At 36.2% G+C, this 21,131-nt stretch overlaps 1 protein-coding gene across 3 annotated transcripts in view; it reads left to right on the top strand.

The window, feature by feature from the left end:
* Positions 1 to 20,376, top strand: part of GABRG3 (gamma-aminobutyric acid type A receptor subunit gamma3) — a 614,083-nt gene extending 593,707 nt beyond the window's left edge. For 2 of the 3 annotated variants that reach the window (XM_032843107.1, XM_032843109.1), the window contains 4 exons: positions 1,813 to 1,965; positions 15,558 to 15,754; positions 16,047 to 16,124; positions 19,884 to 20,376. In XM_032843107.1, the coding sequence (XP_032698998.1) occupies positions 1,813 to 1,965; positions 15,558 to 15,754; positions 16,047 to 16,124; positions 19,884 to 20,165 (710 nt within the window). In that variant the 3' untranslated portion in view covers positions 20,166 to 20,376. The remainder of the gene's footprint in view (positions 1 to 1,812; positions 1,966 to 15,557; positions 15,755 to 16,046; positions 16,125 to 19,883) is intronic. The other variant, XM_032843108.1, reaches the window with a different exon arrangement.
* Positions 20,377 to 21,131: the final 755 nt, after the last annotated feature.

The raw sequence follows: 21,131 nt of genomic DNA, 5'->3' as shown, positions 1-21,131 counted from the left end.
TTGATTGCTTCAGGTTAATCATTTTTATTTCTTTGCAGTGAAATGTTAATTTGCTTAGAATTTTAAGTGTTTCTTGGAAAATGATCTCAGTATTGATATTTCTATCAACCATCCTGAATACTGCTACAAGATAACACCACAAAAACCTCTAATAATTAAAAGCCAGTTTTCATATGGACTCAATAGAGTCTCCTTGTCTAACTTCTTAAGTAAAAACAGGACTTTCATTATCATCTTTTCATTAAACAAACACTAATCGATTGCTTATCACTAAATAACACTGGTAAACAAGGGAGAGATAGATATTCTATAACCCAACCATTTTATTGGTCTGAAAAATATATTAGCAATTATAGGAATGAATTAATAAGAGTTGTTGAGAGGGGCATAGTGAGGACTTCTTGGTAAACTAAATGATTTCAAAGCTGAGATTCAAAGTGAATGGAACTACTGGGATGCAGGGGAAAAGAAAAGAGCACCTAGGCAGATAAAAAGAGATTTATTGGCCCAGGGGGAAAGGTCTTGGTATATCTGAGGACTTGGGGAGACTCTGATGTCCAGAGTGCAAAGACTTCCTTTACAAGGGGCACAGGGCATTGCATGCAGAATGGGCGAAGGGCATTGCATGCAGAATGATATAGACCATACTAAATTCATGACAATAATACAAGAGTAGCAAGATGTTGGTGAAGGATTATAAGGAGAGATATGTTGGATATTTGTGTTTTAGAATGATCTTTTGGATGATAGGACATAGAATTGTCTGGAGTGGGAAAGGGTTAGTTGTTAGGAGACAGATGGGAGCTATAATAGAATCTGGCACTTGTGGGGAAAGGAATTGAGAACAATGCAGGAAATGAGGAAGGAAAAAGGAGGAGTCACAGGTAGCTTCTGTATTTCTGCCTTGCCTAGTGAGAAGGAGTTGACTTTGGTGAGAGAAGAGCGGGCATTGGTGTGGGGGAAGATGATAGTTTAGATCTGGACATGGTAATTTCAGGTGCCAAAATGCTGAATCCAGAATGATGAAGAGAGAAAGTCAAGTGGAGGTGGGGGACAAACGTGTTCTCAACAGGATGTTGCCTAGAAAGGACACAAAATAAATGATTTTGGAATAAATTGTCTAATGCATTAAGTGTGCACCCTCTCCCAACTCTTTAAGGAATCTCATGGAATCTTTAGTAATAACTTTTATGGTGTGGCTTTGTTTTAGTGGGAGGAAGCAGAATGTCATAAAATGATTTCTTGTGTTTGTTTTCTGGGTAGGTACAGCATAACTGCTGGAGTCATGAAAGGATAAGATCAACATAAAAATATCAAATAAAACATAAAATACAAGGTTGATATGCTAAAATAATGCTATAAAATAGAAATATAAAATTGTTACACAAATTTATGTATGAAAGTTTATGTTTAGCTCTGTTACTATTAAAAAAACAAAATGACTATGAATCTGCTTGAGGGTGGATTATGTTTCCCTTTATTTTAAACATGAAACATATAGATGGACTCAAGCAATAATAGCTCATTGAGTAATGGTCTATCACAGAATAGATGTGCATGTCTGTCTCCTCTATCAATTAATATGTTTGTTTGTCTTTTTCCAGTGACCAGTAAAATATCTTGCACAGCCATGGACAAAATAAAGTTTATAAAAATTAAGTTTAAGAACACCAGCATTTTGACCTTTTTTCACAATTTGATCTTATTTTAGTTGTATATTTTTATTCAAGTCATACATTTAACAAATTTATTTCCCTGAAATATTTTTTAATCAAAGAAAGTTGTTTTACTTTTGATAATATTTTATTACAGGTGATTATGTTGTCATGACCATATATTTTGAGTTGAGTAGAAGAATGGGATACTTCACTATTCAAACATACATTCCCTGTATATTGACTGTGGTTTTATCCTGGGTGTCATTTTGGATAAAAAAAGATGCTACACCAGCAAGAACAGCATTAGGTGAGTTTCAAAAACAAAAACAAAAGTCTCCCGTCATTTTGTATAATACTGATACAGAAGTATTCATAAAAATTCTTCCAGTGTAAGAGATTTAGTCCAAATGTAATTGATCTAATTTGAAGGCTACTTAAACTGTGCATAGATTGTTTCAAGTAGTCAAGTTAGACTCTTTCTGACAATAGAGTTCTAAGTGTGCCACTTAAAATAAGCTGGGCTAGAGATTAAGAACAAATCAATTGCATCATCTGATACTATGCTCTAAAGATGAAGTCATCATAAAAATATAGTCACATCCTGGGAATCTGCCACACTGAAAAGTCTCATTACATTAGTGTAAAGGGACACAGCTTTTCATACACTTTTGAGGACTAAAGACATAATATCAGTAAAATAGTCTTTCAGTAACAAAAGTTCTGATTGCCTATAGCAACTTAACCATCAAAAAAGAAAGTGATCATTCTTTTCAGCTACAATCTACACACTAAAGTTCAAAGTCTTTTCACGAATTATCCTCTGATGCCCAAAGTCCTCCTAATAAAACACTAAATTCCAGGGGTTTTAGAATTATGTAACATTTTTATACCAATCTTTCTTTATGATAGGTGTATTACTTAACTTTCAATATTTTTATGTATGAAAACAGATAATGGGTAAGAGTGATATAAAAGCTGTTTTTGTTTAAACATGTTTTTCAGAAAAGAGGGCATTCTCTCAATTTCAAAATCTTTGCAAAGTGTCTCATATTTTTTCTCTGTATTTGTTACTTTATTCTTTGTTTGTTCAACCAACATAGTACTTTTTGAGCAAGATAAACTAGCCTGTAATACCTCCACCAGTGTTAGTTTTGCATGCTTATAGAAAATACATTTTCTATATGTATATATACATATAGATATATGTATATCTATATACATATATCTATGATATATGTATATAGATATAGATATAGATAAAGAATTCAGCAAAGTCACAACATAAATTTAGTAACTATTTTTGAGGTTATGAACTCACAGTTGGTCAGGTGCCATAGTAAGCATGACTTGAAAAATCAGCTTGCAAACAATATAATATGTAGTAAGGGTTGCACAATGTGAAGCTATGAAAGTCCTGTCAAAGAGTCACCATGGTGGCATTAAGGAGACAGAGATACTAGAAATACATAATGCTGGAAGATAATGGATTTACAGTCCAGAAGAGTAGAGAAAAGTCATTAACATCAGAATATTTGGTTAAGACACCAGAAAAAGCTATGCCTGAGACTGAAAGGGTACTCTAGAACCCCTCTAAATAAAGCTTAAACCAAACCATAACAAGATCAAGGAGAACCATCAGTAGATTAACTGCCATAAGAAAGCATTTAACGTGGCTTTAAAAAGGATGATACATTTCATAATCTTTGTATTGTATCATCCACAATATTGAGTATGCAATAACAATTATTTGGTATTCTTAGAAGCAGGAAAATGTGACCCATGATAAAGACAAAAAATAGTCAATATAAAAAGCAAAAGCTGGTGTTGAATCAGCAGACATGAGTTTAAAGCAACTTATTATAACATATTATTATATGTTATATATAATATTGTTATATATAATATTATAACAATGGTAAAGTTCTTAGAGGAAAATATAATGTCAAAGAATGAACAGATAGATAATCACAGCAGGTAAAGTATATTAAAAAGTAAACTCTGGAATGAAATGTATAATAATTAAATTGAAAAATTCACTAACTGAGCTTACTAGTAGACTGAAGATGGCAGAAAAAAAGATCATGCATAATTGAAGACCATCATATAAAATTTATCTAATCTGAAGAAGAGAGGGATGAAAAGATTTTAAAAGATGTACAAAGCCTCAATGATCATTAGGACAATATGAAGATGTATAACTATAACTTGGGTTCTAAAATGAGAAGAGAAAATGAATGAGATATATATATATATATATATTTTTTTTTAATAAATGAGGTTAAAGCCAGACATTGCCAAATGTCCATGATCCTCACTCCACATTGAGTCTCGCTACATTGTGAGGTAGATATAGATGGGTAACAGAAGTGCATCACATTGGATTTGCTTTTACTATGTAATGGGGATAATAATAACATGAGCATTGGAGAGGAGGAGCAAGATGGCAGAGGATTAGGAGGCCTAAATTTCATCTGATCCCAGGAATTCAGCTAGATAGTTATCACACCATTCTGAACATCTACAAGCTAAACAGGAGATCAAAGAGAAGAATAGCAACAATTCTAGGAACAGAAAAGCTAACACTTTCTGGAATGTAGGACATGCAAAGAGGTGAGTCTGAGGTGATATACAAGAAGATAGGTCACAGGGGGAGGGGCTGGATCCCAGAAAATAGTAGAGCATCAGAGCACAAAATTGGAACTTTTAGAAGTCTGCTCCATGGAGGGACATCACTCCAGAGGCTAAGTGGGGGCTGGAGCCCTCACTGGGATGTGTGTGGTCTCAGGACCCACAGGGTCACAGAAAGACCAGGGGTGCCTGAGTGTGGCATAGCTCCCAGGTATTGGAGCAGGGAAGCCAGCTGCAGTGATGGAGCCAAGGAGGAGGCTCTCAGCTCAGGATTACCTTAAACTGTTATCTGAGGCACTGTCAGGCCACTACTCTTCAAGCAGGGAATCCACAACTGGCAGATCCAGGGAGACCTCCCCTTCCTCCCCAAGGAGGAGTGGTACAAGAGCACGCCACAGGAATCTGCTGGGTTTGGAGACTCCAAATGGGCCTGGCCATGTGCCAGAGATAGGAAGGCTCAGTCACAGTCTGGGTGAACTTGGAGTATGGCTGGAAACCAGGGAGACAGGAATGTTTGATTGCTTTTCTCTGAGGGCTCACTGAAGAGGGGTCCCCAAGCTCTCAGCTCCTCCAAGCTGGAGATTGGGAGGCCACCATCTTCATTCCTGCCCTCCATAGCTGTACAGAAAGGGTTCAGAGAACAAAAGTTACTGAGAGAAAAACTGAGTAAATTTCTGAACCTGGCCCATGTCAAGGGTGGTGCAATTCTGCCTTGGGCAAAGTCATTTGAGAATCCCTGCAAATCCCCAGAAGATCAGCAAGAATATCCAGCCAAGATCAAGTTTACTGATCAATGAGAATTGCAAAACTCCAGATCTAGGGGAATATAGCACATTAGAATTCATTGCTTCCCCCCACCCCATGATTCTTTACTTTTTCGAAGTTAAATTTTTTTAATTTTATTTTTTTTCTTATTCTATTTTTTTTCATTTTACCTCTTTCCTGTTTTAACATATTTTAACTATTTCATCTTATCAATACCTTTTAAAAATCTTTTTTTAATTTTCATTTTTTATAGTCATATTCTATCCCTTCATTGTATTTAACCTTATTTTTTGTATACATATAAGCTTTCCTTTCTTTAAAATTTGGGATACAGTTTCTTCTAACAGACCAAATATACCCTAAATCTAGCATATGACTTTGTTCTAGTCTCAGCCTGATCATGTTCCCTTCTTTTTCTTACCTTTTTTCAACCAACTTCTTATTTACCAATTCCTTTTTAAAAATCTTTTTTAATTCTCATCCTTAAAGTCATCCCATCCCTTCATCATGTTTACTCTTGCATATATATATAGATATAGATATAGAGATAGATAGATAGATAGATAGATATCTATCTATCTATCTCTATATCTATATCTATATATATATGTATATATATATATATATGTAAGTTTTTCTTTCTTTAAAATTTTGGGAGGCAGTTTCCTCTAATAGACCAAAATACACCCAAAATCAAGTGTGTGGCTCTGTTCTATTTATCAGCCTAACCATATATTTTATTCTTCTTTCTTCTACCCCTGATTTTGGGTCTCTTCTGATTTGGTTATTGTATATTTTTCTGGTGTTGTTACTCTTTTAGCATTTTGTTCTCTCACCTGTCTATTCTTCTCTGGACAAAATGGAAAGGTGGAAAAACTCACCTCAAAAAAAAAATAAAATAAAATAAAATAAAAAGAACATGAGGTAGTACCAGCTTGGGGACCTAATCAATATGGACATTAGTAAGATGTCAGAACTAGAGTTCAGAATGAAAATTATAAAGATGCTAGCTGGGCTTGAAAAAAACACATAAGACAGTAGACAATCCCTTTCTGGAGAAGTAAAATCTCTTTCTGGAGAAATAAAGAACTTAAATCTAACCAACTTGAAATTTTAAAAAAAGGTATTAAAAAGGTGCAATCAAAAGTGGAGGGTCTTACTGCTAGGACAAATGAGGCAGAAGAGAGAATTTGTGATATAGAAGACCAAATGGTGGAGAATAAAGAAGCTGAGAAAAAGAGAGATCAACAACTACTGGATCACAAGGGGAGAATTCAAGAGATAAGTGAAACCATAAGACAAAACAATGTTAGAATAATTAGGATCCCAGAAGAAGAAGAGAGAGAGGGGCAGAAGGTATATTGGAACAAATTATAGCAAAGAACTTCTCTAATTTGGGGCAGGAAACAGGCATCCAAATCCAGGACGCACAGAGAATCACCTCCAAAATCAATAAAAATAAGTCAACATCCTGTTATCTAATAGTAAAACTTACAAGTTTTGGAGACAAAGAGAAAATCCTGAAAGCGGCTTGGGACAGGAGATCTGTAACCTCTAATGGTAGAAATATTAGATTGGCAGCAGACCTATCCAGAGACATGGCAGGCTAGAAAAGACAGGCCTGATATATTCAGAGCACTAAATGAGAAAAATATGCAGCCAATAATACTATACCCAGCTAGCTGTCATTGAAAATATAAGGAGAGATAAAAAGTTTCCAGGACAAACAAAAACTAAAAGAATTTGCAAATATCAAACCAACCCTATAGGAAATATTTTCCTCTAATCAAAGAGAGAACATAAAAGAAACGACCAGAGGGGAACAGAGAAAATATACAGTAAGAGTCACCTTAAAGATAATATAATGGCACTAAATTCATACCTTTCAATAGTTACCCTGAATGTAAACGGGCTAAATGCCGCAATCAAAAGACACAGGGTATCAGAATGGAGAAGAAGAAGGAGGAGGAGGAGGAGGAGGAGGAGACCCATTGATATGCTGTCTGCAAGAAACTCATTTTAGAACAAAGACACCTCCAGATTTATAGTGAGGGGATGGAAAACAATTTACCATGCTAATGGACCTCAAAAGAAAGCTGGGGTGGCAATCCTTATATCAGACAAATTAGATTTTTAGCCAAAGACTATAATAAGAGATAAGGAAGGACACTATGTCATATTTAAAGGGTCTGTCCAACAAGAATGTCTAACAATTTTAAATATCTATGCCCCTAATATAGGAGCAGCCAACTATATAAACCAATTAATAACAAAATCAAAGAAACACATCAAAAATAATACAATGATAGTAGGGACTTTACACCCCCTCACTGAAATGGACAGATCATACAAGCAAAAGATCAACAAGGAAATAAAGGCTTTAAATGACACACTGGACCAAATGGACATCACAGATATATTAAGAACATTCCATCCCAAAACAATAGAACACACATTCTTCTCTAGTGCACAGGAAACATTCTCTAGAATAGATCACATCTTGGGTCACAAATCAGAACTCAACTGGTACCAAAAGATCGGGATCATTCCCTGTGTATTTTCAGACCACAATGCTTTGAAACTAGAATTCAACCAAAAGATGAATATTAGAAAGAACTCAAATACATGGGGGTTAAAGAGCATCCTTCTAAAGAATGAATGAGTCAACCAGGCAATTAAATGAGAATTTGTAAAAATCATGGAAACAAATGAAAATGAAAACACAACTGTTCAAAATCTTTGGAATGCAACAAAGGTGGTCCTGAGAGGAAAGTATAGAGCATTACAAGCCATTCTCAAGAAACAAAAAAGGTCTCAAATACATGACAAGGATATTCACTCTCACCAGTGTTCTTCAACATAGTACTAGAAGTCCTAGCATCAGCAATCAGACAACAAAAAGAAATAAAAGGCATTCAAATTGGCAAATAAGAAGTCAAACACTCTCTCTTCACAGATGACATGATACTTTATATGGAAAACCCAAGAGACTGCACCCCCAAACTACTAGAACTCATTCAGCAATTCAGTAATGTGGCAGGATACAAAATCGACATACAGAAATCAGTTGCCTTCTTATACACCAACAATGAAAATATAGAAAGGGAAGTTAGAGAATCGATTCCATGTACTATAGCACCAAGAACCATTAGATACCTGGGAAAAAAACCTAACCAAAGAGGTGAAGGATCTGTACTTGAGGAACTACAGAACACTCATGAAACAAATTGAAGAAGACAGAAAAAGATGGAAAAACATTTCATGCTCATGGACTGGAAGAATAAACATTGTTAAAATGTCAATACTGCCTAGAGCAATCTATACTTTCAATGCCATCCTGATCAAAATTCCACCAGCATTTTTCAAAGAGCTAGAACAATCTTAAAATTTGCATGGAACCAGAAGAGACATCGAATTGCTAAGGAAATGTTGAAAAAGAAAAACAAAACTGGGGTCATCACGTTACCTGATTTCAAGCTTTATTACAGCTGTGATCACCAAGACAGCATGATACTGGCACAAAAACAGACACATAGACCAGTGGAACAGAGTAGAGAGATATGGTCCAGATATGGACCCTCACTTCTATGGTCAAATAATCTTCAACAAAGGAGGAAAAAAATACACAGTGGAAAAAAAGACAGTCTCTTCAATAAATGGTGCTAGGAAAATTGGACAGCTATGTGTACAAGAATGCAACTCAACCATTCTCTTACACCATACACAAAGATAAACCCAAAATGGATAAAAGACCTCAATGTGATGCAGGAATCTATCAAAATCCTAGAGGAAAACATAGGCAGTAACCTCTTTGACATTGGCCACAGCAACTTCTTTCAAGATATGTCTCCAAAGGTAAAGGAAACAAAAGCAAAAATGAACTTTTGGGACTTCATCAACATCAAAACCTTCTGCACAGCAAAGGAAACAGTCAAGAAAACAAAGAGGCAACCCACAGAATGGGAGAAGGTATTCACAAGTGACACTACAGACAATGGACTGATATCCAAGATCTATAAAGAACTCCTCAAACTCAACACACACAAAACAGATAATCATGTCAAAAAATGGACAGAAGACATGAGCAGACACTTCTCCAAAGAACACACACAAATGGCTAACAGATACATGAAAAAATGTTCATCATCATTAGCCATCAGAGAAAAATAAAATCAAAACCACATTGAGATACCATCTTACATCAGTTAGAATGACAAAGATTAACAAGGCAAGAAACAACAACTGTTGGAGAGGATGTGGAGAAAGGTGAACCCTCTTACACTGTTGGCGGAAATGCAAGTTGGAACAGCCAAATTGGAAAACAGTGTGGAGATTCCTCAAAAAATTAAAAATAGAACTACCCTAAGACCCAGCAATTGCACTACTGGGTATTTACCCCAAAGATACAGATGGGGTGAAAAGAAGGGTCATATGTACCCCAGTGTTCATAGCAGTAAAGACCATAATCACCAAACTGTGGAAAGAGCCAAGATGCCCTTCAACTGATGATGAATAAAGAAGTTATGGTCCATATATGCAATAGAATATTATGCCTCTATCAGAAAGGATGAATACCCAACTTTTGTAGCAACATGGCTGGGACTGGAGGAGATTATGCTGAGTGAAATAAGTCAAGCAGAGAGAGTCAATTATCATATGTTTTCACTTACTTGTGGAGCATAAGGAATAATACTGAGGACATTGGGAGATGGAGAGGAGAAGTGAGTTGGAGGAAATCTGATGGGGAGATAAACTGTGAGAGACTGTGGACTCTGAGAACAAACTGAGGGTTTTGGAGGGGAGAGGGATGGGGTTTGGGTGAGCCAGGTGGTGGCTATTATGTAGGGCACATTATTGCATGGAGCACTGGGTGTTGTACATAAAAAACAAATTTTGGGTCACTGAAAATAAAATTAAATTAAATTTAAAAAAAATACACAACTGAACCCTACACCTAAAGGAGCTGGAGAAAGAACAGCAAATAAAGCCTAAACCCAGCAGAAGAGAAACCATTAAAGATCAGAGCAGAAATCAATGAAATTGAAACCAAAATAACAGTAGAAATCAATAATACTAGGAGCTAATTCTTTGAAAGAATTATAAGGATGATAAACCACTGTCCAGTCTTATCAAAAAGAAAAAAGAAAGGACCCAAAGTAATAAAAAATAGTGAATGAAAGAGGAGAGATCATAACCAACACCAAAGAAATACAAAAAGTTATAGGAATATATTACGAGCAACTCTACGCCAGCAAATTTGACAATCTGGAAGAAATGGGTGCATGCCTAGAGATGTATAAAGTACCAAAACCAAACCAGAAAAACAGACCCATAACCAGTAAGGGGATTGAAGCAGTAATCAAAAATCTCCCAAAGAACAAGAGCCCAGGGCCAGACAGCTTCCCAGGGGAAATCTACCATACATTTAAAGAATAATTAATACCTATTCTCCTGAAACTGTTTCAAAAAATGGAAACGGAAGAAAAACTTACAAACACATTTTATGAGGTCAGCATTACCTTGATCCCGAAACCAAAGAACCCTTCAAAAAGAATTACAAACCAATATCCTTGATGGACATGGATGCAAAAATTCTCACCAAAATACTAGCCAATAAGATCAAACAGTACATTAAAAGGATTATTCACCACGACCAAGTGGGATTTATTCCAGAGCTGCAAGGTTGGTTCAACATCCGCAAATCAATCAATGTGATACAACACATTAATAAAAGAAAGAACAAGAACCATATGATACTCTCCATAGATGCTGAAAAAGCATTTGACAAAGTACAGCATCCCTTCCTGATCAAAGTGTAGGGATAGAGGATACATACCTCAATATCATAGAAGCCATCAATGAAAAACACACAGCAAATATCATTCTCAATGGGGAAAAACTGAGAGCTTTTCCCCTAAGCTCAGGAACACAACAGGGATGGTCACTATCACCACTGCTATTCAACATAGCCCTAGAAGTCCTAGCCTCAGCAATCAGACAACAAAAAGAAATAAAAGACATCTGAATTGGCAAAGAAGTCAAACTCTCACTATTTGCAGATGATATCATACTTTATGTGGAAAACCCAAAGGACTCCACTCCAAAACTGCTAGAACTCATACAGGAATTCAGTAAAGTGTTGGGATATAAAATCAATACACAGAAATCAGTTGCATTTCTATACACCAACAACAAGACAGAGGAAAGAGAAATTAAGGAGTCGATCCTATTTACAATTGCACCCAAAACCATAAAATACCTAGGAATAAATCTAACCAAAGAGGCAAAGAATCTGGACTCAGAAAACTATAGAATACTCATGAAAGAATTTGAGGAAGGCACAAAGGAATGGAAAAACATTCCATGCTTATGGACTGGAAAAGCAAATACTGTGAAAATGTCTATACTACCTAGAGCAATCTACAAATTCAGTGTGATCCCTATCAAAATACCATTAACTCTTTTCAAAGAAATGGAACAAATAATCCTAAAACTTATATGAAACCAGAAAAGATGCTGAATAGCCAGAGGAATGTTGAAAAAGAACACCAAAATTGGTGGCATCACAATTCCAGACTTCAAGCTCTATTACAAAGCTGTCATCATCAAGACAGTATGATACTGGCACAAAGACAGCCACATAGACCAATGGAACAGAATAGAGAGCAGTCCAGAGGGTCCAGAAATGGACCCTCAATTCTATGGTAAGCTAATCTTCGACAAAGCAGGGTAGAATGTCCAGTGGAAAAAGACAATCTCTTTAACAAATGGTGTTGGGAAAACTTGAAAGCCACATGCAGAATAATGAAACTGGAGAATTTTCTTACACCACACACAAAAATAGACTCAAAATGGATGAAAGACCTCAATGTGAGACAGGAATCTATCAAAATTCTTGAGGAGGACACAGGCAAAACCTTCTTCAACCTCAGCTACAGCAACTTCTTCCTAGAAACATCACCAAAGGCAAGGGAAGCAAGGGTAAAAATGAACTATTGGGACTTCATCAAGATAAAAAAACTTTTGCACAACAAAGGAAACAGTTAACAAAACCAAAAGACAACTGACAGAATGGGAGAAGATATTTATAAATGACATATCAGATAAAGGGTTAGTATCCAAAATCTATAGAGAACTTATCAAACTCAACTCCCAAAGAACAAATAATCCAATGAAGAAATGGGCAGAAAACATGAACAGACATTTCTGCAAAGAAGACATCCAAATGTCCAATAGACACATGAAAAAGTGTTCCACATCACTTGGCATCAGGGAAATACAAATTAAAACCACAATGAGATATAACCCCACACTAGTCAGAAAGGCTATTATTAACCAGTCAGGAAATGACAGGTGTTGGCGAGAATTCAGAGAAAGGGGAACCCTCCTACACTGTTGGTGGGAAAGCAAGCTGGTACAGCCACTCTGGAAAACAGTATGAAGTTTCCTAAAAAATTTGAAAGTAAAGCTATCCAATGACCCAGCAATTGCACTGCTGCATATTTACAATAACGATGTAAAAGTAGTGATCTGAAGGGGCATATGCACCTGAATGTTCATAGCAGCAATGTCCACAATAGCCAAAATATGGAAATAGCCTTGATGTCCAACAACAGATGAAAAGATAAAGAAGATGTGGTGTGTATGTATGTGTATGTGTGTGTGCATGTGTGTGTGTGTGTGTGTGTGTGTGTGTATATATACACATTCCAGCCATCAAAAAAGAAAAAAGAAACTGAGAAATCAAATTCTTGCCATTCACAATGATGTGGATGGAACTGGAGGGTATTATGCTATGTGAAATAAGTCAGTCAGAGAAAGACAATTATCATATTATCTCACTGATATGAGGAATTTGAGAAATAAGACAGAGGATCACAGGAGAAGGGAGGGAAAAATGCAACAAGATGAAACTAGAGAGGGAAACAAACCATTAGAGACTCTTACTCTCAGGGAACAGAAGATTTCTGGAGGGGAAGAGGGTGGGAGGGATGGGTTGCCTGGGTGATAGACATCAGGGAGGGTATGTGCTATGGTAAGAAAATAAATAATTAAAGAAAAAAAAATAAAAGAGAAGAAATTGAGGTTAACAATCCCCGAATTTAGTGGAAAAATTCCTACCTACATATTCTGTAGACATGACATGGTCACATTTTTTAAAGTTAAATTGGATTTTTATTAGAAAATCATTATTTCTGTAAAAACATATCTATCATCAGTGTAGACTTTCCAAGTTTACACAGCACTTTTTCCCCATCTATAGAAAAGAGAGCCTGGCATTCTGTTTTCACTGTACTGATTAAAGAAACAAGTTCAAAGAAGGTAGATGACTTTACATGACCAAATGCTGCAAAGGCCAAGAGCAAGGCTGAGGGCTTTGACCTCCTGGTCAATATCCTTTTACACATGACTAAGTGGTCCACCCTATGCTGTTAGCATCATTCTTCATCTGGTGTTGGCTAACCCTCCTGAAGAGGTGCCGGGAGGCACTGAAAAGGAGCTGTGATGCTCATCAAAGGTAGAAACTAATGTGCACTTATCCATCATATCTACCCTATCAGGGAGTATTATTGCCTGGTGGATATTTTATGCAAGCACAAAGTAGTGAGTGTTAATGTCAATATTCCTATGATTCCTGAGTCCATGTCACTAGCCTCCCTGTCCAGCAGCTCTAGCAGTTTCTGATTTTGCAGGCACTCATCTAGAAGAGAATTAGTCTTAACTCCTCTTGTGTAATAATCATCCAGTAATTTCATTCTTCTTAATGCTTAGTAACCTCCCTTCCTTTTTTTTTTTTTTACTGTGTTATGTTAGTCATCATATATCATTATTTTTGGATGTAGTGTTCCAAGATTCATTGTTTAAGTATAACACCCAGTGCTCCATGCAATACATGCCCTCCTTAATACCCACCAGTAGGCTCACCCATCCCCCCACCCCTTTCCCCTCTAAAACCCTCAGTTTCTTTCTCAGAGCCCACAGTCTCTCATGGTTTATCTCTCCCTCCAATCCCCCCTTCACTTTTACTTTCCTTCTCCTAATGTCCTCCATGTTATTCCTTATGTTCCACAAGTAAGTGAAAACATATGATAATTGACTCTCTCTGCTTGACTTATTTCACTCAGCATAATCTCCTCCAGTCCCAGCCATGTTGCTACAAAAGTTGGGTATTCATCCTTTCTGATAGAGGCATAATATTCTATTGCATATATGGACCATAACTTCTTTATTCATTCATCAGTTGAAGGGCATCTTGGCTCTTTCCTCAGTTTGGTGATTATGGTCTTTACTGCTATGAACACTGGGGTACATATGACCCTTCTTTTCATCCCATCTGTATCTTTGGGGTAAATACCCAGTAGTGCAATTGCTGGGTCTTAGGGTAGCTCTATTTTTAATTTTTTGAGGAATCTCCACACTGTTTTCCAAGTTGGCTGTTCCAACTTGCATTTCCGCCAACAGTGTAAGAGGGTTCACCTTTCTCCACATCCTCTCCAACAGTTGTTGTTTCTTGCCTTGTTAATCTTTGTCATTCTAACTGATGTAAGATAGTATCTCAATGTGGTTTTGATTTTATTTTTCTCTGATGGCTAATGATGATGAACATTTTTTCATACGTCTGCTAGCCATTGGTATGTCTTCATTGGAGAAGTGTCTGCTCATGTCTTCTGCCCATTTTTTGACTTTTCCTTTTAAACCATCCATCACATATATGTCTGTTTTTTGATTCTTGTCCACAGTCTTTGTTTAAATATTTGTTATTGACTTATGTTTATAAAATAGTCAAAGTCAGACCAACACTATCATTAGTTAGCTAATTAATCAATGAATCAATATAGTCCATATGAAGCATTCACTGAAATGCCTAAAATGTGGTAGGCACAATGCTTGATGACAAGTAAGCAAAGATGAGCAAGATACAGTTTTGCTTGTAATGATCACACAATTTATTCAGAAAGACAGACATACAAAGACTAGAAAGACATATGCAATTCCCTGTGCAAATGCAGAAACCAGGCACATAGAAGGTAAAGGTAGTGCAGATTCCCATGTTATCAACTCTCTTTGGGTTGCTATAAGCAATGCCACCTCATTAAGAGAAGTACTTCAACTGGGTCCTAAAGAAAGGTTGGAGTTTAAAATTGCAAAAAGAAAAAGTAAGAAAGGAAACAGTTTATCTGGACAGAAGAACAGTGTGAGATGTGAGACAGAATGTATGGAGGACTGCAAACTATCATTATTTAGAAAATATTTAAAAAACAACATGAAACTGAGAATTTCTGAATAAACTGAAAGGTGTTGGCTTAATTCAGGTATTTTAATGTTATTGTATGAACTATGACAAAAATTTTATGGAAATGCTTGCAAGATTATATAGACATTAAAATTCAAAGTATTATTACATTTATGCAATGTCAGGAAGGATGTACCTAAAAATAGAACACTGTTGGTGTGGAGGAATTTTGTCTGGCTCCTTTTACAACTTGATAACTATTCCCTGTACAGGCATCACCACAGTGCTGACCATGACCACGCTCAGCACGATTGCCAGAAATTCCTTGCCCCGTGTGTCCTATGTGACTGCCATGGACCTCTTTGTGACAGTTTGCTTCTTATTTGTCTTTGCTGCTCTGATGGAGTATGCCACCCTCAACTACTATTCAAGTTGTAGAAAACCAACTACCACTAAGAAGAAAACATCGGTGAGTTCCAGTAGCAAAGATTTTCTGAAAAAGTAGTGGAAGGAGAGTTTGTAATTAATGATCATTATTCCTTAGATCTTATGCAATGTTCTATAAATAGCTACTTCAACAAGATGTCAAAAAAACAAAATATTCTGAATATATGAATATGACCCTAATGCACCTCTTTAACTTTACCTACCAGTGACATAGATTGATGTAATCATACCTCAAAGATTGCTCTTAACTAAGGTGATCTATGATGCCAATTTCCACAGAAGTTTCCTAATTTTTTTTTCTGTTTTTCTTGTAGTTGTTACATCCAGATTCCTCAAGATGGATTCATGAGCGAATAAGCCTACAAGCCCCCTCCGTATGTATAGCAGTGAAGGTGCAAATATTTCTGAAAACTCTTACTAAACTAAGATTGAATGATATCTTAGCTGTTTTTGTATGCATGTATTGAAGAACAATGAGCAAGGTACATAACCCCACAAAAATTTGTATACTTTTTTAAATATCCAATTTGGAAAATAAAGGAAAAAAATTAATCATCATCCTTCTACCTAGGGATTAGCATATTCATCTATATTCCTGTTTTTTAACTCAAAATACATGATGAATAAGTTTCTATCTTATAAATATTATTTTATAGGATCATTTCAATGGCTGCATTATATGTTCATGATTGATGCACAGACAATCTTGGCTGGATACTGGGCTAATTTACACCTTCTCACTTTGATACATAACCTTATCACTGCAGTTTTATATAAACCTGTGACTATTGACTTAATACAAATTCCTAGAAGCAAAATTTCTGGACCAAAAGGGTTGCATGGCTCCATTAGCAGTATGGGACACCCACCACTCAGAATTCTCCCTGTATTAGGTTTGAGAGCTAAACAAAAAATGGCTTCTGTAAACTGTTCCCTTAGCATTTCTTTGATTATTGATAAAGTTGAATATTTTGCTTATTTATTTTTACTTGCATTTCTGTTTTTGTGAATTGCTTTTATGTCTTTTGACTTTATGAAAAATTTTTATATAACTTTTTTAACTTTTTTGTCTTTTAACCTTTTTAAAGTAACGATCTGCCATTTATACTATATATTATGTATATTGTATTTTATATAACATAAAACTTATATAGTCACATATCAAATAGTTAAGGATATTAATATGTTTTTTATTAAATAATTTTATTTCAGTTTTTATGACAATGTTGTCACTGTCATTTCTTGTGCTTTTTTCCACATGCATCATTTTAAATCTCCTGTTGCCAAATCTATCAGACTTCCCTTTTGTGGTCTCTGCCTCTTGATCAGAATGATTAATTCCCCCTCACTTTCTTTTGAGCACTTATTCTTTTGGACACTATGTTCTAAGTGTTTTCATGTACCAATTCATTTTATCCTCACAACAGCCCATTCTACTGAAGAAAAAACTGAAATATGGAGAAATTAAGCTCTATAAATATTGGTTAAGTTTCAACAATTTACAATATTATTATTTTATTTATTAATGCATATGAATTTTTAATATGTGGCTTGAGGTAAGAATCTAACTATTGAAAAACTGAGAAATGTTTTAAAAAATCTGATGTGACCTACCTTCTTATTATGTAACAAAATTTATATGTAACTACTTGCATCCCTTTATACATATCAATTCACTAATTATACTGAATGTTTTATGCACCCCCCCATATGTGGTTTTCTAACTGCTGATCAGTAATTTATGTTTACTGCATTTTAACATGCTTTTTCAAGAAGACTACTTAGTTATCTGTACTCTGCAAGTGTATCATTTTAGTTCTGACAGAAGGTGAGTGGTGAAGCCACTTTTACAGCTGTGGGAAGCCGCAGAGCATACAGATTTGCCAGCAAATGCTCCCAAATAGTAACAGACTGAAAAGTAATGGAAAAGGTTTGAAGTGGGGATGTTGTAACAGAGACAAGTCAGAACAAATAGCCGGAGGCCCAGAAAGCACATTTCACACACAGCCTGGAGGTTGGAAGTGGAAGAAGAAATATTGACATCTTTGGTATAGAAAAGATACTGCCAAAAGAAAGAATTTTTTACCATAGAGAAAAAAGAAATTTTCACAAAGCTGTAAGAATTGTTTTTTTTTTTTTTTTTTAAAGAGGGAAAGTGTGATGACCTTGAATAAAGTACATAGAAATACAATTCACAGAGAAAGGGCTCTAGGCCAGGTGAAAAGACACAGAGAGATCTTCAACAAAAGTTCATAAAGCAGCCGAATAAAAAGGGAGTTTTCCAAGGTTGGATGATAATTGTCCATGTCTTCAATGCGATTCTGAAAGATCCACAAGGATAGTCTAGTTAAAGGGCCGTTCCCGCCAACATCCATAGAGATGGGCAGCCTCTGAGCAATGAGGGACAGGAGCCAGGCCTCACTAACAATCATGTGTGCACTTTGGGACAAGCTATCTGAACATCTCTGTGCCTCAGTTTCCTAACCTGTAAAATGCAAGGCTAACCATTCCATATGTACATGCCACCCAGGAAGCATAACATTTCCGGGGAAGTCATAGGACTGCACTGTACATGTAGGCAAAGCAGGAATGAGTCAGGTCCCACTTATCTGCAGATGACCTTGAGGACTCATTAATTAAATTCCCCATTTTGAACACAGTTTGAAACTTTTATGACAAATGAGAGGTATGCATTTAAAAAAGTATTGAAACAATTAAACATATGGCTTTTTAGGGTTCTTAGCATATAAGTTTTATTGCAATATTATAAAATGCAATTAGTTTTATTTCAAAATAGTGAACTATAAAGATATAAATAGAACTCTCTTAATTATTAGATCAGGCTCGTATACGTTTCAACAATCATGAGTTTTTAGTTTGCTAAATGAAGAAGGGAAATAGGGGTTTCTCTTGCCCCCAGAAATCTTGCTGCTTATTTGCCTACAAATAGTCACCCTTTAGATCTCTAGGGAGCTTCTCCCATTCCCTCAGAAACTTCTGATGCCTTTTCTGCATCAACATATTCCTTTAGGTCTGTCCTGCCAATAATGGCCAGCTTCTCATCTCTGTGTCACTACACAGCACAAAGTGTTGAAGAAATGAAAAATGACTATTTGATTGAACACTGTCCAAACATACATGCAGTTACTATTTAATAAAGGCAGATTTTTCCAACTGAACCTTGTCAAAAATATGCAGATTCCTCAAATGCAGTGGACTACTTTTTTTTTTCAGCAACCACCCCCCACCCCAGAGATTTTTATACCCACTCTGAGTTAAGAATCATTAACCTAGAATGTGTCCACAGTAGAGCCTATAGAACAACAGAGTTTTTGTTTCTGTTCATTGCCTGGAGTTGTGGAGGAAGGTAGAAGGCTGCACCAAGACACTCCTGACTGGCCCTTGGTATGTGTGGCATACAATTATTATCAATTTAATACATAATTCATAGCTATTTAGAAGAATTCAAACAAGTGTCTGAGAAATTGACAAGTCTATTTAAAGCCACTTTCTCTTATTTATGAATGAACATAAGTCATCTCCTCTCCATTGACTTTTCCACATCAGGAGGAAAGCCTGGGAAGCAGAAAATAAAACATTCCAATTGTACACACTTTTGGCTGTGACTCTTGATATGATAAGTGGTGTCTGACCACCACACACTGAAAGCTAATTTTTTTAATGTAAATTACATGGAACAAGAAGATTCTCTCATCATTCTTATATAGCATAGTTTTTACTATTTATTAGTTAGGAAATAACAAATTTATCTCTCCACATTTGAAGTGTCCTGCTCAACATTTAAGGGATTATATGCAATATGTACATATTTACTCTCAATCAATTGAAAAGTAGCCAGAACAGAGACTTGAAATTGTTAATACATATCTGAAAATGTTCTCAACCTCCCTCATCAATAGTCTGAGTTATGCAAGTTTTGAAAACTTCACCGTGCTTTTTTGCATTAAATTTGCAAATATCAAATTGGCAGACTGAACTCTCAAAGATCAAACTGTCCAGTACAAGGATGTGTGGGAAGGAGCATGACATTATTCTCTTTATCTAAAGGACAGACATCTATTGCTTGATTCATCTCAGATTGTTCTTATTGCATTTCATGATGATTTTTGTGTTGTTCTTGTTGCCTACAGAACTATTCTCTCCTCGACATGAGGCCACCACCACCTGCAATGATCACTTTAAACAATTCTGTCTACTGGCAGGAATTTGAAGATACCTGTGTCTATGAGTGTCTGGATGGCAAAGACTGTCAGAGCTTCTTCTGCTGCTATGAAGAATGCAAATCAGGATCTTGGAGGAAAGGGCGTATCCACATAGACATCTTGGAGCTGGACTCATATTCCCGGGTCTTTTTCCCCACATCGTTCCTGCTCTTCAACTTGGTCTATTGGGTTGGATACCTGTATCTCTAAACGTTGCTGTAGTGATGAGTGAAGAGCACTAGGTTTCCCTCTTTACCTTTCACCCTCCCCAGACCAGTAGTGACCAACTGGAGTAAGAAGGAAGGACACTGCTCAGTTTATCTGAAGTTATACATTACCTATGAGCAGTAGAGGAGTACGTGGCAAATATTTCTATTATGTATTTCACACTCACACACATGCGTGCTCACACACACACACACACACATTAAATGAGTTTTAAAGTGATATTCTTGCTAATCCCTTATTGAATCTGTAGCGTGGTGATGTTTATGAAGGTTTTTCAGATATTGGAAGCAATTATCATTGCCAAGAAATCTGTAAAAGATGAAAGCAAATATCCAAGAAGCTCTCTCTTGGGCCAAGAGTCCTCTTCTATAACTTTCCTTTGCAGCCCTTGGAGGTACCAGTGCCCACACTTGTGGAGTCACTGCTTGCTGGGACACACTCATGCTTGACCTCAGCCCCACATTCCCAGGCAGTCTGAGTTCAAGTGTGAACTGCAGTGAGTTTTGACCCAGTTTCCTCTCCTGTGGCTTCATTTATTCTGGTACCATCATTGTTACCTAGCATTCCTTTATCAAATAATATCACCCTAGGCTTGGAAAGGGTGTATTTGCATCATCCACAAGTTTCCAGTTGAGAAAAAAATATGATTTTCAAAACTCTCATATTGCCGAATTCAATGATGTTGATTGTCTCTGAACATCAGTTACTTCTTTATTCCAAACTACTGAGAATCAGCAGTACATTTAACTTTGGGTTCTGGGACTAGTTCAGCTGGAGTTCAACATTTTACCTTGGTTGAGTCTTACTAGACCAAAATACAACCCCAGAGTATGGGTTTTGCTTATGTTATGCTATTACAGGGTCAGTGATTAACTTCATCTTGCAAAGACAGATATATACCATTTACAAGACTTTGTCTTGAAAATGTTTTCCAGAGTGTGAAAGAAA

This window comes from Lontra canadensis, unplaced genomic scaffold (assembly GCF_010015895.1).
Source record: "Lontra canadensis isolate GAN:19392208 unplaced genomic scaffold, GSC_riverotter_1.0 scaffold135, whole genome shotgun sequence".
NCBI classification, from domain to species: Eukaryota; Metazoa; Chordata; class Mammalia; order Carnivora; family Mustelidae; genus Lontra; species Lontra canadensis.
This window is presented reverse-complemented; position numbering and strand designations above follow the sequence as displayed.